We start from the raw sequence: 23,708 nt of genomic DNA on the forward strand, positions 1-23,708 counted from the left end.
ATACATTAATTCAAGAGATAGAGATTGTTGGACAGTGAAGACATCACTCAAAAACTAGATAAAGATAAATATATAATAAAAAATGATTTTGTTTCATTAAATACTAACCCACATAGGTAGGTAGATGATATTATAACAGTTTTTTTACATGAATATCAGGTTTCCAACATAGCAAAATTGGATAGACTAAATAAAATAATTAAATTTAAATTCCTTTATTGAAATATACTTAAATTAATAAGATATTTTAGAACTGAAATATATAAATACAATTTGGTGATACAAGACAGTAAGGTGGGGACTGTGGAAGCACTACTGATATACACATATTCTTATTTAGAATTACTAAGAAGAAAAAAAAAAGAAAAAAAGAAAAAAAGCAAATGCCCCACTACTGTATAGGAAGAGGAAGAAAAAGTCATTTTTGTACACAAAGTGATGAAAATATTGAAGCATATACCAACTTCGCAATATGTTGGAAAAGAAAAGGGAAGATTATATATAAAATAGGGCCACCACCCCATTCATTCACTATCAAAATATTCTCCAACACCTACCCAAACTGAAAAGCTCCATAAAAAAATAATATTCCAAAAAAGAAAGAGCGAGGCATGAGCATTTAGCTACCCATGAATTAATACACATGTAACTGAAACCTAGCTAGAGAGAGATGGAGTGTGTTCCAAGACACAATGATTATTTGGTATTGGGGAAACAGAAAGGGTGGCGAGCTAATAGCCAAGACCAAGAGCATGGAAGAAAAAGAAGAGGATGAAGAGAAAGGCTATTAAAAAAAACAAAGAATTAGAAGCAAATAATAAAAGAGTTTTTTAGCTAAGCCTTTTATCATGATGATACTATCAGCCTTTTTGGGTCTTTGGTCGGTCGACAATCTGTGTGTTGTGTGTTCACTGTGTTTGTTTTTGTGTTTCCCATTTCTTTTCTCTCTCCAACTGCACTCACAGAGTGTAATTATACAGTTTGAACTAATCATAAAGCAACAAAATAATGGTATTTCTATATATATATATTCAGAATAAACAAAAAGATATTGACCCCCACACTCTCCTGATAGCTACAGGGATATATAGAGAATGCCGTAAGAAGAAAGGAAAGAAGACTTGTACTCTTACAGCCTCTCTCTCTCTATCTATATATTCGGAGTGGGGAGAGAGAGAAATAGAGCAAGAGGAGGAGTTCCACATCAACGACAAAAGGAAACCAAAAAGATACACCAACATAGCGCCAAACAAAAGAAGAAGAAGAAGAAAAAAAAGGATTAGTTGAAGCACAGGATAAAAAGGGTCTTCACCCACAAAGGCTGTGTGGCAGAAGAAAAAACCTACCCAGTTGAAAGAGATCGCAAGAGAGAAACCCAACCCTTTTCTCTCATCACCTCCACTACCCACAAGAGATAAAGAGCACTAAAAAGTCCTCAACAACATATCAAACTGAAGCTCTGTCTCCTTCCTTATATTCCCTTTCTATTCTTCTCTCCGCCTATAAGTATAATCCAGTTTCCATATCCCTTTTTTTTTTCTCTCCCGATTCTGCTTTTCATATCAAAAAGAGATCAATATGGAAACACCTTCTAAGTTATAGAATTTTAGTCGCAAGTTTTTGTCCTGGGAGGAAGAGGGAGATGCGTGGATTCAAGGAAGAAGATCAAGGAGAGTGTTCTCAAACTATCCATAACTTCCAAGGCTACCAAGAACAATTACTTCTTCAACACCACCTACAAATGCAACAGCAGCAGCAGCAGCAGCAGCAGCAAAGCAATGACATCTATGGAGGAGCTAGAGGAACCGGATTGATTTTCCCTGAAGTTTCACCAATCTTACCATGGCCTCTCGCTCCAGTCCACTCCTTCAACCCTACCCATTTCGTTTCTAACCCGGTTCGTGAACAAGACCCGTTTCTTATCCCTCCAGTACCATCATCATATGGAAATCTCTTCAACAGACGAGCTCCTCCCCTGCAGTTTGCTTATGATGGTCCATCAAGTGATCATCTCAGAATCATATCTGAGACTCTTGGACCGGTGGTTCAGCCCGGTTCAGCCGCTTTTGGGTTGCAAGCTGAACTGGGGAAGATGACTGCTCAAGAAATCATGGATGCTAAGGCTCTTGCTGCTTCGAAGAGTCATAGTGAGGCCGAGCGGAGGAGAAGAGAAAGAATCAACAATCATCTTGCTAAGCTACGCAGCTTACTCCCCAGCACAACCAAGGTAATTAAGAACCGCAAAAGTCATCCAAAATTTTTTGACAATTACCTACAAAATTATGAAATTGTTGAAATTAAATATCAACCCTCTCTACTCGCCATGTTTACAAACATGCATGTGCATATATTAATGTTTTAGGTGTCATATCTTTTTGTTTTGCATTAGAACGAGCCCCTTTCTTTTTTCATTCGAAAGATCTCTGTCGATCTTGCTAAAGATTCTAGTTAGATGGCTGTTCTGATTTCATTTCATTGAAACCTACCCTTTAGATTTGAAAGGCAGTCACGTTTCTCTCTTTTTGTTTTCATCTTTTTAATACTAATATTGTTTTTGCTTTTGGTTTATTCCTTCTCTGGAACTTGTGGTAGTTCCGAGGAGCAAAAAAACTAAAAGGAATAAGCGTTAATGTCGCTTAGATGATATGATAAAGAGGAACCAAAGAGCAGTTGAAAAGCTTCCACGGAAATTTCTTGCCGGACATCAGTCAAACTAATTAGAGATAATGGAAAAAAGATATAAAGTCAGACAAAACTAGCATTCTTGTCAGTCATATGGCCATGCCCTAATCCTCCTTTACAACTTCATGCCATTAGGAACCTAGCTACTTTCATGGCTGAATTATTTAAGTAGACTATAAACTTCTTATCTCATCTATTCTTTTCACACATCAAAAGCTTTCTTTATACTATATATTTATAATTAGAAAGAAAATTCCATTTGGGTCATTTCTTGTGAATCTACGTTCCTTATTTTGTTTCTTGTTTAGTTCGATAACTCATAGTACATATGGATATCAACTTTAACATGGCATTGATTTTGTCCTCTTGTTTGGACTTTTGCCTGTTGTGTAGACGGATAAAGCTTCATTACTAGCAGAGGTCATCCAACACGTTAAAGAGCTAAAACGCCAGACTTCTTTGATAGCCGAAACAAGTCCCGTACCGACCGAAATTGATGAGCTAACAGTTGATACATCCGATGAAGATGGTAAATTTGTGATCAAAGCTTCAATTTGCTGCGAAGACAGGTCTGATCTTTTGCCTGACCTAATAAAGACCTTGAAAGCATTACGCTTGAGAACACTAAAAGCTGAGATTACAACTCTTGGTGGACGAGTCAAAAATGTTTTATTCATTACTGGAGAAGAAGATTCTTCAAGTAACAGCAATGAGCAGCAGCAACATGAGGAGGCACAATATTCTATAAGTTCAATCCAAGAAGCATTGAAAGCAGTTATGGAGAAGACTGGCGGTGATGAGTCTTCCTCAGGGAGCACCAAGAGGCAAAGAACCAATATCAATATCCTTGATCAACAACACAGGTCCCTATAATTTTCTAATTAGAGTACCTCATTCTTCTTCCTCTTCTGGCATTTGTTTCTGGGTATTCTCCTCCTTTTCTTTTTCACTTTGCTTGTGGCTGTGTCCTTTTTGGTGTGTCTTTGTGTAATTTTTCGCCAGTGAACAGAGACAGGTAATGATGGTGTCTTTTGTGTAACTTACATCACTCCAAAATATAAGAAATTTGGAGAGCGAGATAGAGATTGTGGTTGGTATTTCTTGGTTTGTTTGTGCACAAGTTAATCTAACCAGAGAGAAGATGAGAGGGCCTTGCATTGCACTAGCAGACAAGAAAGAAAGCGCAGACATCAGAAGAGCAAGTAGTCCACTGTCCTAATTTTCTATGTTAGGTTTTGATATAAGGTTTATCTTCCCACGAAAAAGATTTTTCCCATTAAAGCCAATCCAAACTACACTCTCTCATCACTGTCTTTCTCTCGTCATTCGAATGGAATTTATGGATCATCATACGGATCAGTGTGGTGACGATGTTGTTGTTGTTGTCACGTGTCTTGCCACGTCCCCACTCCCAACTACCACCATCTCTCCCATCTTCTCCTTCTTAATTATCAGTACAATGTTGGTCCACTGATCAGCAGTCTTAATTATCAGGAATCCCTTGTTTAAAACCAAAATCAAAAAACGAAAGGGTGCGAAAACCCTAATGAGCTATGCATGTTTCGTGAATCACAAGAGTTTCTGATAGACTTGTGATATTATTATATCTAGGGAATGTACATAGTCATAATTTTGTGTTTTGACTTTTTCTCTCCTGTCTCTCTGATTTCCTCCCTTTTTTTTTATAAGTCATCATATTACTATCTGCTAATGTCCATTCTCTTTTAATTCAAAGAATGTTTATAAGGAAGAGAAAAACTACTTAAAGCTGAATTTTTTTAGTTGGGTGACCAGTGTATTTGAATAAATTTGAGAGATTTTAAATTTTATTTTTTTAATTTTTAATTTTTAATTTCTATTTTAAAAATATATATATAGAGAACTCGAATTTATATAATTTTTATATTAAATATCTGTATCTAAATTTTTTAGATTTATTATATATATTTTAATTAATTTTGTATAAATTTATATGTATTTATATAGAGAGTTGATTGAAGTATATACGACTAATTTATAGATTTACATGCATGTTTAATTTGATGGTTGTAAAATCCATTCATGAATTCAAGCTTTTATAATTTATAATTTGGTTGTATTATGTTCAAAAAATTTGTGAATTAAGTAATAAAAGCCTTAATGAAAATTAAAGCTAAGTAATTAAATTTATTTTGTTTTGATAAATTCATATGAATGAATGTAAGTAACATAAAGTTTTGAAAGTTTTTAAGATTTATTTTTGGGCTTTTAAAATATTTAATATAAAGCATAAGACTTATTAAAAAAAATTGAAGTCGGAAATATTTTGATAGCCTATGAACTTTTTATCCCTTATACAAAATCTTATCAAATAGAAATTGATAATCTGTCATGTCTCATATATACATTTTGCAACATATATATTTCTTTTATGTCTCATTTATTTGGCATAAATGATTTTTGTAAAAAAAAAGTTAAATAAATTTTTATAAAATTATTTATAATTTATTTTAAGAAAAAAATAAATTCTTTTATTTTAAATAAAAATATTTTGTAAAAAAAGTGTCCAATTGAATGGAATACAATTAATGGAGGGTTGAAGTTTTGTTATGAAAGGGAGCTTGGAGTTTGCATTTAACATCTAACAATTTTGTGAACGACACTAATGGGGTAAAAAAAATTCTTAATATAAGTTCGTAATCTGTAAATAATAAAAACAGTATGAGGCAGCACTCCGAAACTTAGCTTGGTGGAAAGTGCATCCTTGTAGCCTTGTGAGGTCAAAGGTTCGACTCCCCACCCCTATTTCAAAAAAAAAAAAAGTATGAGGCAGTTGGTCTTTATCGGGTAATTATTCCAAAGATCTACTCAATAAATAGTTAGGAAGGGAGAATTATGTGAAAATTACAAAATAGTTTGGTTGGATAAGAGTTATTTTACTTTAAAATATGTATTTTTATTGTTTTATACCGCAAGAAGTTAGTTATTATATTGAAAATTCAAAATGTATTGACTAACAAATATGAGATCTCACATTTGTAGGAATTATGGCAGTTGCAGTGTTACGAACGTCAACACCGAAAAATAGAAGAGATCTAGACTTTGTCTAGAAAAAGACGAGTCTTCAAGTTATAGATGATAAGAGGTGAGTATTATAAGAAACTGAGTCTGGCATTCTAATTATGGACATGTCATTACTTAAAATCTAATAAGAAATTGCGAACATGTAATATATTTTAGATGAATATTATTAAGTCATATGTGCACTTATATATGTGAGTGCTAATATATTTTTTTCTACAAGAGCAAGTGCACGTATAAACGATAGGAATAAGCTAGAGGCTTGCTTGTCACCATCTAAATTCCAATATCTGGAGAATATTATTCACTCATTAATATAATTAATTATTATTTAAAAAAATAATTAATTTCAACAACTAAAATAAAATTCATGGGTAACAATAACTAAAATAATTAGTTGCTATGAGAAAAACACTGATTAGGATTGATTCGTATGAGTATTTTACGATCACCAATAAATAGTTGCCACTTGGGATTTATAATAATATTATATATATATATATTTCCTTGAAATATACAACACTGTTGTCTATATAAATGTGTAATTTTAGTTAATGCATAACAATGCACGGCTGACTAATACACCACTATAAGTTGGATTTTTTTTCTTTTTTTAATTCAGTGCCCTAAGTTAGGTAACTTCACCTTCATTGCCTTTATTTACATGTATGCTTTAATATCATCAAACATTTACATTATTTTAAAAAGTAAAAAATATTTTATTTTTTTGGATCGACATAATAACCCATGAGGCCCAATAGTTCAATGATATTCTTTTAGGATTTCGTGTTGAACTATGCTTGGGCCTTGCCCGTAAATCAATCTTTAATTGCAATTTGGGTCCAAAATTGAGCCCAAAACGAAAAAAGAGAAGTTGGCCCATGCAGGTCTCGAACCTGCGACCTTCGCGTTATTAGCACGACGCTCTAACCAACTGAGCTAATAGGCCTTACTGTATGGTCCAACTCTTATTAAATGTCTAGCAAAGCCACCTTCTCTCATGTGAACAAGATGAGGAACAAGGCATCTCATGTTCTAGTTAAACAAACTCTGTCTAGTGATTCTTCCTCAATCCTTTAGGTCTTCATTCTTTGTGGGCTTTGCTCTTATTATTTTGATGCATCCCCTTGTAATGGTTTTTAACTTATGATGATTGCTATTTGGACAAAAAAGAGGTCACATAATTGGAGTAGAGTAGTTTGTTAGTATGAATAATTAAAAAGCTGAGTTATGAAAGGAAATAGAATGCAGGTTGCTTGACGCCATCAAATTCCTCAAAGTCGAATTTGGATAGCTTCTTCGGAAGATTTCTTTCTCCATGGTGCACACCTTTTCTTCTAATTCACATTCTTATAGTATTATTTTGCGGAATAACTTAATTAGGATTCCTTAATCATTTATAAATCCTAATCATTGATGATCATAAGCATCTTCAAATATTAATGTTTTTCAATTCCGAGTTTATTTATTATTTATATACCATTATTGATTGGCTCTTCTTTTTCAGTTTTTTTTTTCTAAATTCTCCTAATCATTGATTGATGCTTTTAAGTACTAAATTATTAAATTATTTTGATCAAATAAATTACTATATTACTCTTATTTAATTTTAAAATTTTATTACATATTTTATTTAATTTTATAATAATTTCAATTTATAAACTATTTATTATTAAATACTTCAATTATTTATAAGTCATTTATAAACATTTTAATTACATATATAATTATTTAAAATTTTAAATATTTATAAGTCCTAAATATCTTATGAGTACTAATTAGTGTATATAAACTAAGTTTTCATAAGTTAACTACACTGAAAATAATTGTTATCGAATTAAGTTTATAAGTACAATGAATCAATTTATTAATAAAAAAATTAATTATCAATATAAAATCAAGAATCTAGCAATAATTTATTGAATTGATTATCAATTCTCTTATTTAAAATTAAAAAAAAATTCAATTGAGGATAGAATTATTGTGTGTGTGTGATGTAATATGAGTCTTGAATTGAGATCCTTTTGAAAACATGTTTCATGAGCTGGTTCTTCGAGATTTCACATTGATTGTGGATGTGTGTATAGACTTATATACCATCAAAAAGTTTTATTTAAATTGCTATAATTTTAACTTAGATTGAGTTTCATCTTTTGATTTAAAAAAATTAATTTTTTAATTTAAAAAATTTTAACTTTTAAAAAATTAAAATTTCAGATGATTTTATAGAAATTTATCTGATTTGGTTATGGATTGTATCATGGGAGTGATTGTGTTTCAGTCAGATTGTTAAAATAAGTTCTGTTTGATAAGGGTTTTTTTTTAATAGAAAATTATAAACTCCAATTAAGCAGATGCATTACATTTGAAAAGACATCAGCTAAGAACAACTTAACCAAGAAATGAGTAGTTTGGTTATAATGTTTTTTAACAAAATTAAAACAAACAAATGTAAAGGATTGAGGCAAAGTGAGAGAATTTGAGACCGTATCACTAATGACTAAGGGAGCCGGACTATCCTTGCAAGTGTCGATGACAATGGAGGAATTTCCCCAAACACAAATCTGTGAGAAACCTCTAAACTTAGCAAAAAGTAAAGCGTCTCTGCATGCTAAACTTTCAAGGACCAAAAGATATGAGATAGCAAGTTTAAGACTACGACACCAATCCAAAGCCCTTTCACTGTGATCTCTGCAAACAATTGCTATAACTCCTCTATTTCGCTTGATATGATCAATTGGTGGGGTTGCCAGCACAACTGTTAAGCTATCAATTGAGGAACAAGTTGCTCTTCTTTATCACTTACTATTGTGAAATCAAAGAAATGCCTTAAAGCTGCCTCGATTACCTCCAAAAAGGTGAAATTTTATTGTAACGACCCGAAAATCGGACCGCTACCGGCGCTAGGATCCAGATCGGTTTAAGGCCGCCGGGACCCGTAGCAAGCCTGACATATAACCTATGAACCTGTCAAGTCCCATACATGATCATACAAAAACATAAACATGTAAACTTTTTCTTTCACAAATCAAGCTTAACCTGTGCATGCACACTAATACAACCATAAACCTCACACTGGAGTCCTCATCACATGCTCCAATGGGGTATCAATAACTTACATTAAGCTTGATTACTCATCTCATCAATAATAATAGTGACCATGCATTAAAAGGGGTACCATACACATAGGGTCAAGCACAACCTCTAATCCTCAATATCATTATTACATATGACATTACATTACAATTTCATCATGTCCACACTTTCTAACTATTACTGTAACGACCCGAAAATCAGACCGCTACCGGCGCTAGGATCCAGATCGGTTTAAGGCCGCCGGGACCCGTAGCAAGCCTGACATGCAACCTAAACCTGTTTAATCCCATACATGATCAACAATTATACATAAAAATTTAAAACTTTTCTTTCATACATTCTATCATACACCAAACTCAACCTGTGCATGCACTGAACATATACATAATCATAAACTTGACCCCTCTGTGGGATCTCATCAATGCCCCCAATGGGGCATAACAAGTGTTGAGTTGGCTAAACATGAACATCAATAACATTAAGATCATGTTTGAAAAAGGGATTACATTATACTATGGTCAAGCACACTTTTAACCTCAATATCGTTACATTACATATCTATACATCATTATACAATCTGTCATGTCCACATTCTAACTATTACATACATATGACTTCATTACTCTTCTTGACTTCTCTGTCTAACCCGTACCTGCAAACCTGGGGAAATTGGGAGAGGGGTGAGCTACTAGAGCCCAGTGAGCAGAATAGTAAAGCATTTAAAACATATGATAACATGAAATGCATCACATCACAACTAATCATATCAAGGATGAACTTGTCACCATTTAGCCCTCTACATAATCCAATCATGCCAGGGGCGTAGTGCAGGCCACATCTGGTCTTTCTCTTATACATAACATAACATAACATACATAATCCATAGTGCCGGGGGCGTAGTGCAGGCCACGTCCGGTCTTTCTCTTACATAGTGCCAGGGGCGTAGTGCAGGCCACACCTGGACTTCCATACCATATCATCACATCATAACATATGAGGGCTAATGGATCATTCAACATTCATCCACATCAACAACATATTATGCAATGCAACATATTCGTGATTTCTAATGCAAGCATCCTAAAATATCACATGGCATCCGTGGTGCATGAACATGCTCAAAACTGATTTATTTATTTATTTAAAAACATAAGAGTCATTCCACTCACCTCTGGCTAGCTCTGACACTGACTGAAGCAGCTGACTCACTGCTGAGGTCCTCGGTTCCTCGGGTCCGAACCTACACAGGTGGACTCAAACGAGGGACCAACATACTAGAACATAACTCTAAAAACATCCCCCAAACATCTCAAAACATCCATGCAAGAACATGCAAAGGAAGGCTGGACAGGGCACTTTCGGCGGCAGGTTCGGCGGCTGAAAGTCCCTCCAGAGCCGAAAGTCAGGCAGGTTCAGCGGCACCTTCGGCGGCCGAAACTCCCAGACAGAGGCGAAACTTATGCATGTTCGGCGGCACTTTCGGCGGCCGAAACTCCCAGACAGAGACGAAAGTCTCCTTTCAGGGGCAAGCTTCGGCAACCGAAGGCTGCCTCCACAAGAGGGTTCGGCGGCCGAAAGTCCCTTCGGCTGCCGAACCTGGTTTCTCCTAAAGGGCAGAAACTTGGTTCAAACATGCACAAATGCCTCCAAACTCAAACCATCATGCATTTAGCTCAACCAAAACATGCATACAAGCTCCTAGGGGTCTCAAACTACCTTAAACCCCAACTACAACACATCAAACACACATTACAAGCCACATTGTTCATGAACATACATTTATACCCATAAACATAACTATAACCTAAACATGCATTCTACCCCCAAGAACTTCATAAAACTTACTTAAAACATAACATAAGCTAGAGATCGACTCTTACCTCTTGAAGATCGAGAGTAGAGGCGACCAAACTTGGAGTTGGGAGAGATTTGAGTTCTTGAACCTCAAAGCTCCAAAACTTTGCTCAAAAGCTCAAATCTTCAAAACAAAGTTAAAACAAATGAAAAACTTGAATGATCTAGATGAAAAACATCAAAGATCGGTGAGGAACGGCGGAGAGCTCACCTTAGCCGAAAATGGGGAAAAGCTCGCCCGTTTTCGGCTAAGGGACCCTTTTATAGTGGTTGTCCAGGCCACGTTCGGGGGCCGAATGTGCCTCCGCATGCATGCCATGTTCGGCGGCCGAACTTAAGGTTCGGCGGCCGAACCTGGACTTTCCTCAACCTATGCCTTCGGGGGCCTAAGGCACACCCGAAATGCCTGCATGTTCGGCGGCCGAACTTGAGGTTCGGCGGTCGAACCTGGGTTTTCCTCCAAGGTTGTTTTTATTCAAAAACTCATTTCCTTTTTACTTAAAATCATCAAAAGCATTAAAACATTTCATAAAAACATGGTTTTACCCATCTAGAGATCTCCGACATCCGAAATTCCACCGGACGGTAGGAATTCCGATACCGGAGTCTAGCCGGGTATTACAATTACATGAAATCAGACTTTACTCCTGCCGACCTCCTGGTCTACCCTGTACCTGCAACCCTGTGGGATAAGGGAAAAGGGGTGAGCTACAAGAGCCCAGTGAGCGGGAAAATAAAACATAGTATTTAAAACATATGATAACATGGAATGCGTCACAGCACAAGCAAATCACATCGAGGATGAACTTGTCACCATTTAGCCCTCTACATATTCCAATCATGCTAGGGGCGTAGTGCAGGCCACACCTGGTCTTTCTCTTATACATAACATATCATACATAACCAACTGTGTCGGCGGCGTAGTGCAAGCCACACCCGGTCTTTCTCTTACATAGTGCCAGGGGCGTAGTGCAGGCACGCCTGGACTTCCATATCATATCATCGTGCCATAACATATGAGGGCTAATGGATCATTCAACATTCATCCACATCAACAATATATATTATGCAATGCAACATATTCGTGAATTCTAATGCAACACCCTAATATATCTCATGGCATTCATGACGCGTGAATCATGCTAAAACTTTCATTTAATTTCTCAATTTAAAACATTAAGTTTAGTTTCACTCACCTTTGGCTAGCTCTGACAAGACTCTGAAGCAGCTGACTCACTGCTGGGGTCCTTGGTTCCTCGGGTCCGGACCTACACAGGTGGACTCAAATGAGGGACCAAACATACTAAAACATGACTCTAAAATATCCCCCAAAAACCCCCTTATAATACCTCAAAATATCCATGGAAAGCATGCAAAGGAAGGCTGAACAGGGCACTTTCGGCGGCAGGTTCGGCGGCCGAAAGTCCCTCTAGAGTCGAAAGTCAGGCAGGTTCTGCGGCACCTTCGGCGGCCGAAACTCCCAGACAGAGACGAAACTCATGCATGCGGCGACACTTTCGGCGGCCGAAAATGCTCTCCAGAGACGAAAGTCTCTTTTCGGGGGCAGGCTTCGGCAGCCGAAAGGCTGGCCTCCCAGGCAGGTTCGGCGGCCGAAAGTCCTTCGGCTGCCGAACCTGGTTTCTGCCAAAGGGCAGAAACTTCAGCTCCTCAACCTCAAATGCCTCTCAAACCTTCCAAACATGCATTTTCCTATTCTACAACATGCATACTCAAGCATACAAGCTCCTAGGGGCTTCAAACCTTAAACCCCAACTACAACACATCACAAGCATCACAGCAACCTACACTCCATAAAACACATAAAACCTAAAAATGCTTATCTAACTTATACATACATTTCTACCCCATGGGTTGACTTAAAACTTGTTTAAAATATGTAGTGAGCTCAAGATCGACCCTTACCTCTTGAATATCGAGAGGAAAACGACCCTAGCTCGGAGATGGGAGGGATTGAGTTTCTTAAACCTCAAAACTCCAAAACTTGCTTTATACTCGAAAATCTTCAAAACAAAGTGAAAACTTGTGAAAAATCATGAAGAATGGAAGGAAGAAACTCGAAATCGGTGGGGGATGACGGAGAGCTCACCTTGGCCGAAAATGGGGAGAAAAGCTCGCCCGTTTTCGGCTAAGGGACCCTTTTATAGGTGGCTGGCCAGGCCACATTCGGGGGCCGAACGTGCCCCCGCATGCATGCCATGTTTTGCGGCCGAACATAAGGTTCGGCGGCCGAACTTGGTTTCCCTCACTTATGCTTTCGGGGGCTTAAGGCACACCCGAAACGCCTGCATGTTCGGCGGCCGAACTTGAGGTTCGGCGGCCGAACCTTCGTTTTCCTCCAAGACTATTTTCATGCAAAAACTCATTTCTTACTTGATTAAAACCATAAAATACATTAAAACATTTTATAAAAACATGATTTTACCCTTCTAGAGGTCTCCGATGCTCGGAATTCCACCGGACGGTAGGAATTTCGATACTGGAGTCTAACCGGGTATTACATTTATCGCTTAAAAATCGAGGCATTGCTACATTTTCACATACGCCATAGTATAAAACTAGCCTGCTGGATTAACGAGGTTTTCTGAGAGTGTTGGAACAAAGGAATTGTGATCTCTTTCCATACATCCATCATAGAAACATTTATCAACATTGAGGATCATAGCCTCATAGGGGAGTGAAGCCACACTGCTATAGCCCCCGGACAATGAAAAAAGAGATGCAGAAGTGATTTTTTTTTACCAAAGAAAGAACAAAGAGGTTGAATACCTTTGACTTTTTAATATAGGAGTTTATTATAAGGGAGTCTTTCGAGAAAGAGAAGTCAAAGAAAAATCTTAATTTTATTGAGTAGAGATACTTTTCAAAAATTCTTTCAAAAAGAGAGTTTTGTCTCATAGACATCAAACTGGGTTACCTTTCATGGATGAAGAGGCTCTAGCTTGGATTGAACGTGCCAATTTATATCCAAATTTAACTGAATAATGACTATGTCTTTTGAAATGCCAAATCAATTTATCCTCAAATTGAAAGAGATGGATAAGAATAGCCAAAATATGCGCAATGGTGTCTTGATCAAAGTTATCTTTAAGAACCGAGATATTCCATAAATTAGAAGCAGAGCAAACTAGCTAAGAAATCCAAACAATGTTCGATTAATGATCATATTTAGCAGTAGAAATTTGGGAGAAAATCCCAGATACCTACTTATCTTCTTTGCACATTATAGCTCGATCATCTTTTACATGCCAGCGTATTCCATGAATTAAGAGCTCTCGTCCCCAAATGACGCTTTGCCACCCTGAGGATGCTCAACTTCCTTGATTAGCTTGAAGGAAAGAGTTGTGAGGAAAATATTTGCTTTTTAGTACACGAGCTAGGAGAGATTGTGGTTGGGAGAGTATATGCCAACTTTGCTTTGCAAGAAGGGCTTTATTAAAACATTCCATATCCTTAAAGCCCAAGCCACCCAATTCCTTTGCTTCACACATCTTTGACCAAGCAATCTAATGAATCATCTTCTCATCAGCTTTTTGTCCCCACCAAAAATTGGATATTGTACATTGATCTGGTTACAAAGAGAGTTTGGAAATTGAAAACATGACATAACGTAGATAGGTATCGACGAGGTAATAGCTTTGATAAGAACCTACTTGCCACCTTTTGACAATAATTTTTCTTTCCAACAAGCACATTTAATTGAAATTCTTTTCTTGATATAATAAAAAGCCTCTCTTTTGGATTTCAGAATAAAGGAAAATAGCTCCAAAATTTGTCATACACATCTATCCTTTGGACATCCAAAATGGAACCAATTCTTTATTTACAAGGAGTCGGCGTATTCAGACTAAAGATCAATGAAGATTTCTCATAACTGATGTTCTTACCACTAATCCTTAAGTACTTATACAACAACTCTCGAATGAACTTAGTCTCTATTTCTAAAGTTTTAGGGAAGAGAATGGAATCGTCAACAAATAGTAAATGCAAAACAGATCGGACCATGTCTAGCTACTTTGATGCCTTGCAAACTAGATAATTTTATAATGTGGGAGATACCTTCAGCACAAAATTAGAAAGAGGTATGAGGATAATGGTTCTCTTGTCTAAATCCTATTGAAGGGAAAAAGTAACCACATCTATATCCATTGATTTGATCTGACATAATAATTGTGGAAGCACATTGCATAATCCAAGCAATTCATTTTTCATAAAATCTAAACTTCTGCATCATATAATTAAGGAAGGTCTATTCTACACACTCATACGCCTTACTTACATCAAGTTTTAGAGTCATTCCATAACTTTTTTCAAAATTTCTTTCATTAAGACATTATATCAGATTCATGGTCAAGCATGATATTGTCTGTTCTGTTTGATAAGTTGTGATTTGCGTGCACTGTTTTGATATGGAGGTGGAAACAGATATTTATGAGATGCTTGATTACAAAGTACAGACCAGCTCTTTAATTTGCAGCTTTTTTTTGGGCCCCAAAGGGATAGCTCATTGGCTTCCCGTCCCTTCGCCACTCAATCAGAGTGAACTTTTGTTGTATTTTATTAAATTGACTGTATTAAACATTTTTTATTATTATTTTTAAATTATTAAATCAAATTTAATATAAATTTAAAATAAAAATAAGTGAATTTCTTAAACGTGACTCGACTCTCTAACTCAACTGATTTAAGTTGGGGCATTTCCATAGAATAAACGACATAAATATTGTCCACGAAACGTGCTTCCACAATAATTTCGTGCCCGAATAATATACTATGGTCTTCAAATTCAATGTTTCTTGTGCTTATTTTATTTTTTTCTAAAAAAATAATTTGAACAACTTATTTAAATATGTATAATCATGGGAAGTTACAATTTTAAATGTTTTTAATTTTTGACTTAGCTGTATCAATAATATATTTTTTTTATTTTAAAAAAAATCCTTTAATTCAAGAGTGAACAATGGCCGAATAACTCGATATTTCATTAATTTTTCTTACCATTTAGCTAAAAATAAACTCTTTTTCTAAGGAAGGAAAAAATCAGATTAATCAAATGGGTAATAATTACCAAAAACAGCTTACATTATAATCTTGCAACGCAGCAAGCGGACAATTTTCACCAACGGCTTCGGTTTCACTTCATAATTTAATGACAAAACTACCCCTAATTTTCTCTAATAATAACCCTGTAAACCTGTTTATAGATATGTAATTGAACCCACTAATTATGTCCTATTTCGTCCACGAAAAGTTGCCCTCACTTAAGAGGCATAAACAGGGTGCCCTGAATTTGCTTTAGCGTGAAAGCGAAGTCATAAAGACAAACGAATGTCTCATTTCTGATGTCACTCTCCTCGTAATTTCCGTTTGATTTTCGCTCTGCAATTACTTTCTAAGCAATCATTTCTTGTGAATTCAAAGCTACAGAGGAAAAAGAGGGAAGGGGAACTCTAATTCTCTTCAGTTGGAATTTTCCCGACCATGTTGGTTCAAAGAAGAGTGACAATGAGCTGGAGGAGAGTGGCCAACTCTTTGCTGTCCCTTGTAGCCCATAGCCTGCTTTTCTCATTCACGCTTTTGCTTGCTTTCAAACTCGACCGTGCAGTGTCTTACTCGTGGTGGTATGTTTATTTTCTTGCTTGGTTATTTCTTTCTCTTTTCCTATTTTTTATTGTTTGCTGAGAAACTGAATTGGTTTTCTTTTCCCATTATTTTAATGGAGAAAGTTATAAACTTTGTTCTGTTCTATGGCATTTTGTGAGAATTCTTAAAGACCTATTTCTTGATATTTCAAATATTATGTTTAAAATCACTTTATAGAAGGAGCTTTCGGTTGGAGAGCGATTTGAAACAAACACTTGCATTGATTGAGAGTAAAAAATTTGTTGGTGTCGCTTAAAATCTTAAGGGATTTTCTTTGTTTCTCTCTTCAGATAACGTACGCTTGATTACAATTATTCATTGTGAGACAGTTCTGCTTTCTGAATTGTAGTTATTTCTACTATTAGTTTTTATTATTTTTGTTACTTTGAAGACAAGGATCATTATTTTACGTTGGTTTGTTGGAAACAATATACTCATGATTCCATTACCATGGAAACCGTCCTCTCATTTAAAAATTTAGCTCTCCAACCCTTCAAAGACCTCGTGGATGCTGGTGCTCTCCAACCCTTCAAAGACCTCGTGGATGCTGGTACAACTGTCGACTATATATATATATATATGACGTGAAACTTTAATTTGCTGCAGAATAGGAAAGTAACTAGAATTTTTCACCTCCCTTTTTCTCAAAAATTATTTTACTACCAATGTCTTTGTGGCTAGCTGCGTGACAAACAAGAAAATGTAGCATCTTCTTGTAAAATATTTTCTGTTGTAATCATATAGAAGGTTGAGAATACCCTTGTCTCAAGTGAATGGAAACTAATAGTTTGGAGAATTATTTTGATCATGCAGGATCATTTTTGCGCCTCTGTGGCTATTTCATGCGGTGGTTGCACGTTACCGGTTTTCCTTACCTGCTCCATCAATGCCCAATGATCGCCATGTATGAAATATTCTCCCCAATTTATTTCAGTTGTCACTTTCTCATGTGACAATTTATCTTTTATTCTCAAGGAAACCAAATATTGTTCTTGAATAAATTATAGTAATGGAAGGAAACCTTCTTTCACATGGACAGTGGGCACCATCTCATGCTGTAGTGGCAACTCCATTGCTTGTTGCTTTTGAACTTCTCCTTTGCATACGTCTTGAGAGAAATTATGGTACATGGCATCCTTCCAAATTTTATTTACTGGTTTGTCATTTATTTCCTTTATGTATTCGAGTATGCAAATTATCCCTAATGGAAATAATTTAGATTAGCTATCCTGTTTCCTATTATTGTCAGTGGGCATTTCTCCCCATCAGTGTTCAAGGTAAAAATACTTGAAACATATTCAGACACTGTCAACTTATTTTGTTCATTGGATTGTTTAATTTGCAGTTGTCGACTTGAAGATTGTTTTCCTGCCATTGCTGATCTTTGAAATAGCAATCTTGATTGATAATATAAGGTATCTCTTTTATCAATTACCATTAACCTTTCTTTTCTTTACCCACTAGGCACTTATGCAGTCAATTTCTAATGCATAAATACAATAATGTTGACCCCTATGTGGTGACGGTTCTTTTGAATTTGAGTAGTTATGTCTTTGCTCTGGAGGTTGTTCATTTACACTTTATTTTTGGTTCATGGTGATTGTATATAAATTGGTTACATCACTTTGTCTAATATGCAGAGAGTATGGGTATAAGCATAGATGAAAGTTAAGCATAAATGAAATGCACGTAGGGGAGGTGCGTGGATTAATAAATGTAGAGATTGGGGTATGCTATTCCACCAAGTATGTAATATTTTCAAGGATAGTTAAAATTAATGTGCTATTGTTGGGTTTAGCTTGACTTTTTTGTGTGTTTCTAAAGTGTAGGAATAGGATATATAATGCCATATGTCAGGCTATAATGGCATGGTGGGCTTTGTTTATATCTTTTTGCATGTATCCTTGCACTATTATGCAAATTGGTGCATTACTAGCACTGTCCAATTTGATGAGGTTGGAAACTGTGCAGTTATTATTTTGTAGAAATAGGGTATACTAATTTACTTGGTACTGTCATGGGAGAGTGTTTAATGTGTGCATGAGCCTGCAAGGATGGGTTCCTTACCATGCTAGTGGAGGCTAACCTATTATTCACTTCTAAGTCTTGGGCTTAAGAGGAAAATGTTGCAAAGCGTGAGATTTCAATCATAAGAAGTAAAAGACAGGATGTTTCCTTCCTTTAGCTTCTATCAGGGCAAAATGTAATGAAAGTGGGAAAAGGAAGACCTAGAGGCGAAGGAGAAGAATAAGAATCAATTAATGCATTTTGGGAATTTCATGCTAGAAACATTAATATATTAGTCATTTTAATTTCATACTTGGTCCTTTTCACTTTTAGTGATGAATTTATGTTCTTTTGGCGATTGAGATGCAAATATGATGATGTGGAACTTAATTTTCAAAAGTAATTCTTGTATGATGATTCTTATTGATTTATGCCTTGGTTACTTATTTTTGGTTAAAAAGTGCCACTATCACCTCAAGCAACAAAGAGTCTTGTTACCTTCAGCACTCCATTCATTTTTTGACAACACTGGTTCCAACTTTCATGGCCTAATATCTTTCATGATTCAATTAGTTATAAATGCTTTAATGGCGTTCTGGCTGTTCAAGATGTTTGCATGACATAATTATGAATACCCAAAACTGAAAGAATCTAAACTTATCTTTCATGATTCAATGTAGTGTTTAGACTTTGAACTGTGCTAGTATAGCTGTGGTGAAAGAATCTAAACTTATCTGCTTGGAAGGTTCCATGCATGGGTCAAATCATACTGCTGCGTCATTTGGTTTAGCAAAGCATTTCCATATCTTATTAAGCAATTTTCTAATGTTCTTAATTATTATAGGATGTGTAGAGCTTTAATGCCTGGAGATGAAGAAAGCATGAGTGATGAAGCAATATGGGAGACTCTTCCTGTAAGTTTAGATATCTTTGTAGAATTAGAGAATGTTCTAAGAAATATTTGCTAGAATAGTGGATACTACAATTGTTTGTTATGGAATTTTTTTTATTTCTTTTTGGTTTTGGATTTTATGGACAAATCCTGTGTAGCAGGGCTGCTTCTCCTTTTTCTTTTTAAGCTACTCCATAAAAAGGTTGTTGAATGGAGTATGATTACCCGTTACCATAACTCATGCTTGTATTTCAATCTCATATTCGTACTCAAAAGTCAGTATTCAATTTTTGAGCTTCTATGAATTTTTTAGCTTTCAACTGACTGTCACTTGCCAGAATATCAAATGTCTAGATTAGATCTTTTATTCTAATTATTCTGCCATGCCTAATGCCAAGGTCAAGCTACTAGCAACTGGTCTATTAGATAAGGCATCTTCTGAAATATAGTGATATTGTTGTTCTGGGGTATGATAAGCTAAAAGTTACTATGTATAGCATCTGGATTTCTTGATTGAATAAATGAACCAACCAAAGGAGGAGCAAACTTGTGGTTATACTCTCCCTCTCTTGTTTTTCTTCCCTCAATTGCTAGTTTGAAAAGAGAGGGAAACAATATTCTAAATGTTAACCTGTTCAAAATTTTATGATAGTTATGAAGAGAAATGTTTAGAGCCCATTTTGGATATGTGACTTACCTTTCCAAAGAATATTTATACCAGATTTCTTATCTTTGCTTTTTAGCACTTCTGGGTTGCAATATCTATGGTCTTCTTCATTGCTGCAACAATATTCACTCTACTGAAGCTATGTGGTAAGCTTTTTACCGTATTCTAGTCACATTCCTATTAGTTGCAAATGTTCTCAATTTGCATAATTTAATTCTATTTTACTTGCTTGAGATTGAAGGCATAGATGTTGCTGAAAATTTGGACTTGAGGTTGTTGTCTCTGATTTGTTTTCCATCCTCAACCATGAAACCATTGAGAGAATCCTGGAGTAATTAGAGAAAGTATAGTTTTTGAGAGATGCATACAAAGAAGGTAGTGTCCTGTTAAACTGTATAAAAATATCCCACTAAACCTTTTCGCTTTACTTTATTGGTTGAATAATTGAGAAAATTATATAGCAGATAGTAAATTATGCTTTTTTGCCAAGAGCTGGTGGCAGCCAAAGACTGGTGGTGGTCAATACACTAATATTTAAAAGTGCCAAATAGATGCCATAGGAACCATATCTAAAAGTGGTATAGACCTTTTCAATATGCTGACAATATTGATGATTGATCACAGTGGACTTGATTGACAAAATTAACACACAATTCTGTCAGTATCAATCTGCTGGATCACGTGATTTTTTTTTCTTTTAATAAAGATTTTCCTTTAAATAATATGCTAGTGTAGCTCATAAGTGTGTCTGCATACATTTTAAAGTTTCTCCACATATATAGCACCATAATTACAGTATAGTAACATTTTTATATATGCAGGTGACGTGGTAGCTCTTGGATGGTGGGACTTGTTTATAAATTACGGGTATGATTTTACAGCATCCCTCAGTACTGATGTTGGATTTTTTCTGCATCTGCATTTGCTGAATGGTGATGTCTTCATTTACAGAATTGCAGAGTGCTTTGCCTTTCTAGTTTGTACGAAATGGTATAATCCTGCAATTCATAGGGATTCACATATTGGAGGGTCTGGTTCTTCAATGACTATCACATATATTGACTGGAACAGAGGCTTGGTAGTTTCTTCAGATGAAGACCAAAATCAGAATAGCAGAATGTGCAACCTGCAGGACATTGGTGGACATTTTATGAAAATTCCTTTTATTGGTTTCCAGATCATGCTTTTTATGCACTTAGAGGTAGGTTTAGGTAAAAAGTGATTATATATATATATATATATATATATATATATATTGAAGTTCTTCTTCAAGTTCAACTCACATTAGAAGCATACTTTCTTTGTCCAATGTCAGGGTACGCCACCTGGTGCTAAAAATATCCCATTTGCAGTTCTCTTTGCTCCACTTCTCACGGTGCAAGGAGCTGGGACTTTGTTTGCTGCATATAGATTGTTGGAGAAAATTGTTATCTTACTACACGGTGGAGCTGGTTCCAGCACATACTTAGCCATTGTGTCAAAAGCTCGTGATTTTCTTGGATTTTTGCACCATGGAACAAAGTAATGTTTTCTTTGGTAATTTAAAACTTCATTTTTCTTTAGGTAGTCTCTTCTGAATCTGCACCAGCTAGGATAGAAATGCTACGAGTCTAGCAAATCATTGCTTATGGTTCATTCTTGTTGACAGGTTCCTGGGTTGGTGGTCGATTGATGAAGGAAGTAGAGAGGAGCAAGCTAGACTATATTATGGTGGAAGTTCAGGGTATGTTTTGTATTAAAGTGATCATCTGTCTGTGCTCAATGAGGGGATCTGTGCATTAGCAAGTAAATCACCAGGACTATACACATAGTCACATACACGTTGATCGTATCACTTGTAGACACACATACATTGTAGTACAGAAATCTGTAGGCAATGAGCTAATATGTGAATTTGCAAGATCAGTCTCATCGCACCACCCCCACCCAACTTGTCCATATATTGGTCATGAAAATGATGCATTGATATTGCCATATTAAATTCTGTATCAAAGAGTCTTGTGACTTGCATTATTTGTATGCGTTTGCCATCGTGGTTGATTGCACACAATTGGATTTTTAGTAAATCTTCAATTCTTCAAGTCTCTTTTTGTAATATATACACGCATACACAAAATAACTAAAGATTACCTTTGTATTCCTTATGATCTCCTTTTATCCTTGTTATTCAGGTACAACACATTCTCACCGGACACTGTGAAGAGGATGCCCAAATCTGAACTTGTTGAGGAGGTTTATTTGCATTGTTCTCACTTCTCTCCATAGTTTAGCTATTTTTCCATTACTTCACATGGTCCCTTTATGAAGCTAGAGAAAATTTAAAATATAATATCTTTCCCTAATAGATTTGGAGACTGCAAGCTGCTTTAGGCGAGCAAACAGAAATCTCAAAAATTAGCCAGCAGGAGTGTGAAAGACTTCAAAATGTACGAGTGCAAGATAAAAGATGCCTTCTTGTCTGTAATGTTCTTTTTAAACCTTTTGATTTGGTGTCACCATTCACCGACTTGATGAATCTATCAGGAAAAAATACTCTGCAGAGTTTGCTTTGAGGAACAAATTAACGTAGTCCTGCTTCCATGCAGGCACCATGTCCTTTGCAGGTATGTGGATCTGCCCTTTTCCCGCAAATATTCTTTCTGTTGTTACATATGCTAGTGCTTTATAACAAGGTTGTGAACTTTTCTGTTCCCTTGAATAAACCTGTCTTTATGCATGAATGGACGAAAATTTGTGAATGCCCTCTGCTCATAGGCAGAGCAAGGTGGTCAAGGGAAGATAAAATTTTCCCAGACTACAGTTTCTTTTTCTTTTTCTTTCTATTTCCATATTAAACTTGGCTAATACTTTCTCTATTCAGTACTTGCTGTGAGAAGTGTAAAAAGTGCCCGATCTGCCGTGTGGCGATTGAAGAAAGATTAGCTGTATATGATGTGTAGCTCCACTATATTCCACAAGATGGCGCCTGAAAGCTTCCTTGCTGCTCCGGGTTTTAGATGAAGCATGCAAAGAGAAGGTGGCAATTGGGGGGGAAGGGTTGGTAGCACATTGCTGCCACTTTCAGTTGTGCAAAAATTTCAGTTGTGAAGTTGTCATTAATGCTGAGGTTCAATCGTCATGTGCAAAATTCCTGTAGGATATTGACGTTTCAACAACAGAACTTTCAAGTAAAATATAATTTGTCCATCTATTCTTCTTCTACTACTACTAACCCCATTAATTGGCAGTCATTCCGGTTCAAAAATTGTCTAATGGTGAAATAACTAAAACACCTTTTATGTTCAAATCAAGAAAAAGCACAGACAAGCCACTCTCTAATCTCATTAAATTATGAGAATCATAGTAAAAAAGAAACAATAGCACCACCAAAAACAAAACTTGCACCTTATTCCGGCAGCGTCACATGCGTCTGGAGGCAGCGAGGGATTGATTTAAAATTTAGATATTAAAAGTGTAATTTATTAAAAAATTGAATGATCTCGTTCACACAATGTTGTCGGTTTAAATTATTACGAATATGACTACCGTGAGAGAAAGCAGCCAAGGGCTCAATCCATGGATAGTGGGGTCTGATTAGCTTAAATTAGTACGAGTATGACTACTGTGAAAGAAAGCAGCCAAGGGCTCAATCCATGGATAGCTAGTGGGTCTGATTAGCTTAAATTAGTAAGAGTATGACTACTGTGAAAGAAAGCAGCCAAGGGCTCAATCCATGGACAGTGGGGAACATCTGCTCCATTTAAGGACAAAGTAGGTACTGTCATAATGGTAATCATATACGCAGGTAAA

The 23,708-nt window shown here is 35.9% G+C and overlaps 2 protein-coding genes and 1 non-coding gene across 7 annotated transcripts; 2 read left to right on the plus strand and 1 right to left on the minus strand.

The window, feature by feature from the left end:
• Positions 1–1,068: 1,068 nt before the first annotated feature.
• On the plus strand, positions 1,069–5,890 carry LOC110631025 (transcription factor bHLH30). The gene is made up of 3 exons (XM_021778723.2): positions 1,069–2,227; positions 3,076–3,545; positions 5,704–5,890. The coding sequence occupies exons 1-3, from the start codon at positions 1,643–1,645 to the stop codon at positions 5,747–5,749; spliced, it is 1,101 nt and encodes a 366-aa protein (XP_021634415.1). The 5' UTR covers positions 1,069–1,642; the 3' UTR covers positions 5,750–5,890.
• A 727-nt stretch (positions 5,891–6,617) lies between these two features.
• Positions 6,618–6,691, minus strand: TRNAI-AAU. The gene has a single exon. It is a non-coding gene; the product is annotated as a tRNA-Ile (tRNA).
• Positions 6,692–15,983: 9,292 nt separating this feature from the next.
• On the plus strand, positions 15,984–23,109 carry LOC110631043. 5 transcript variants are annotated; one of them, XR_006348516.1, is made up of 14 exons: positions 15,984–16,331; positions 17,167–17,257; positions 17,393–17,477; positions 17,699–17,768; positions 19,205–19,274; positions 19,996–20,065; positions 20,741–20,786; positions 20,871–21,120; positions 21,235–21,440; positions 21,568–21,642; positions 22,091–22,151; positions 22,265–22,345; positions 22,460–22,522; positions 22,780–23,109. XR_006348516.1 is itself a non-coding variant. In XM_021778746.2 (14 exons), the coding sequence occupies exons 1-14, from the start codon at positions 16,192–16,194 to the stop codon at positions 22,856–22,858; spliced, it is 1,404 nt and encodes a 467-aa protein (XP_021634438.1). In that variant the 5' UTR covers positions 15,985–16,191; the 3' UTR covers positions 22,859–23,109. The 5 variants fall into 5 exon arrangements, 4 of the variants coding, with proteins under 4 accessions (XP_021634438.1, XP_043806444.1, XP_043806443.1 ...); XM_021778746.2 differs by having other exon boundaries at positions 15,985–16,331; positions 22,443–22,522; XM_043950509.1 differs by lacking the exon at positions 15,984–16,331 and adding an exon at positions 16,380–16,903 and having other exon boundaries at positions 22,443–22,522.
• Positions 23,110–23,708: the final 599 nt, after the last annotated feature.

The sequence above is a fragment of the Manihot esculenta genome, chromosome 14, assembly GCF_001659605.2.
Source record: "Manihot esculenta cultivar AM560-2 chromosome 14, M.esculenta_v8, whole genome shotgun sequence".
Classification (NCBI taxonomy): domain Eukaryota; kingdom Viridiplantae; phylum Streptophyta; class Magnoliopsida; order Malpighiales; family Euphorbiaceae; genus Manihot; species Manihot esculenta.